We start from the raw sequence: 1,606 nt of genomic DNA on the forward strand, positions 1-1,606 counted from the left end.
GTGACCTCTGACTCTGGGGAACTGTGGCCGCTTTCAGCCCTGAAAAAATAAACGCACTAACTGACTCCTAATTTTAAATATATGTTTTTAAAAAATGAAGATGCCTCCACAGGTCAGATAAAATGACACTAATGCGGATTACATCATGTTTTTTAAAATCAGACCTGGAGTAAAGAGACTTTATTAAAACCAGTGTATGAAATGAAAACGATTCCCTTTAGTTGAAGAAGCAAAACAAAACCCAACAGTGAGCTCGTTGTTTTAAATTTGTCGCAGATGATGAAAACCATTAAAACTCTCTTCAGGGGCCGACGGTCTTGTGACCCGACGCTCTGTGAAGAAAATCCAGACCTCAGCCTTTATCAGCCTTCGTCACACACGCTTGAACTTTAATCATCGCGGAGCTCCATTAAGACAAACTAGCGCCGACAGGATAAGTGGTGTTTGTGGCGAACAGAACTCGGCGATAAGCTCCGATCCGTTCGCCGCTCGCCGCCTCGGCCCACTGCGGTTAACTTCCTCCCCCTCTGCTCCCCTCAGCTGGTCGGGCTGCTGCTGATCGGAGTGGCAGCATGGGGGAAGGGCTTCGGCCTGGTGTCAAGCATCCACATCATCGGAGGGGTCATCGCGGTGGGCGTCTTCCTGCTGCTCATCGCCATCGTGGGACTCATCGGAGCCATACACCACCACCAAGTCATGCTGTTCTTCGTATCCTTTGACGTTGAAGTCCATCTGTTGTTGGGGCTACACGATGCAGTGAAATGTGACTTTTCTTTCAGGCAGTAAACGTAGCGATAGATGCTACAACGGCACATTTTTAGTCGATGGTGTTCGTATAAATCACAACTGGCTATTGTCGTTGAATGTATGTTTTTCCTTTCCTGCTTCAGTCGATGTTTTCTTCTCCACCAGCCGCCTCCTCTGCCTTCATTTTGTTTTTATAATAATCACCTACACACCTCTTTATCTTCAGCATGCACAACAGGTGAATATGTTGGGGACCAACGAGCAGAACCAGAGAAACAATAAAAAAGTAGGACTTTGCAACACCACGGCTAACGCAGAAGCTACTCGACCTGATCTTTCACTTCATATTTTAACTCTTAAAAAACGGTCGTGACCATTTTGGTTGCAGTCTGGAGAAAAAGTAACAGATTATAGCTGTGCTGCTGCCTAAAGCTGAAATGCTCTCGTAAACCGTGATATGAATACGAAGAGTCCATTTGCAAAAACAGATAACTCCGTCTACACAAACCTTCAGAAAACCCACTGAGACAGAATTGATCAAACTTTAGTTATCTCTGTTCTTGTCATTTCTACTGAGTCAAATCCACTCAGTTTGATTGATATTATCTCAAGCAAACAACAACAAAACTGTTGTCTGAAAACCTACAAAAGTTGAGTAATCTGGTTTTGCAAATGAAATCTGCGTACTTAGACCTTTGTGGTAAACTCTGACCTGGAGCCAACACACATCACTAGACTGTCATGACTTAGCTGATTAACTAGTAGCAAATGTAGAGAGTAAAAAAAGACTGATCTGAAGTCAGTTGATGTTTGTTGGCAAGATATTACCTCTGTGAAGCCATGGATGGATAGATACTTA

General features: G+C 43.8%; 1 protein-coding gene across 1 annotated transcript in view; it reads left to right on the forward strand.

Annotated features, from left to right (window-relative positions):
* tspan31 (tetraspanin 31) overlaps positions 1–1,606 on the forward strand; it is an 11,777-nt gene that overhangs the window by 4,339 nt on the left and 5,832 nt on the right. The window contains exon 2 of the mRNA XM_008293798.1: positions 541–708. Coding sequence (XP_008292020.1) covers positions 541–708 — 168 coding nt within the window. The remainder of the gene's footprint in view (positions 1–540; positions 709–1,606) is intronic.

Source organism: Stegastes partitus, unplaced genomic scaffold (genome assembly GCF_000690725.1).
Source record: "Stegastes partitus isolate 25-593 unplaced genomic scaffold, Stegastes_partitus-1.0.2 Scaffold913, whole genome shotgun sequence".
Classification (NCBI taxonomy): Eukaryota; Metazoa; Chordata; class Actinopteri; family Pomacentridae; genus Stegastes; species Stegastes partitus.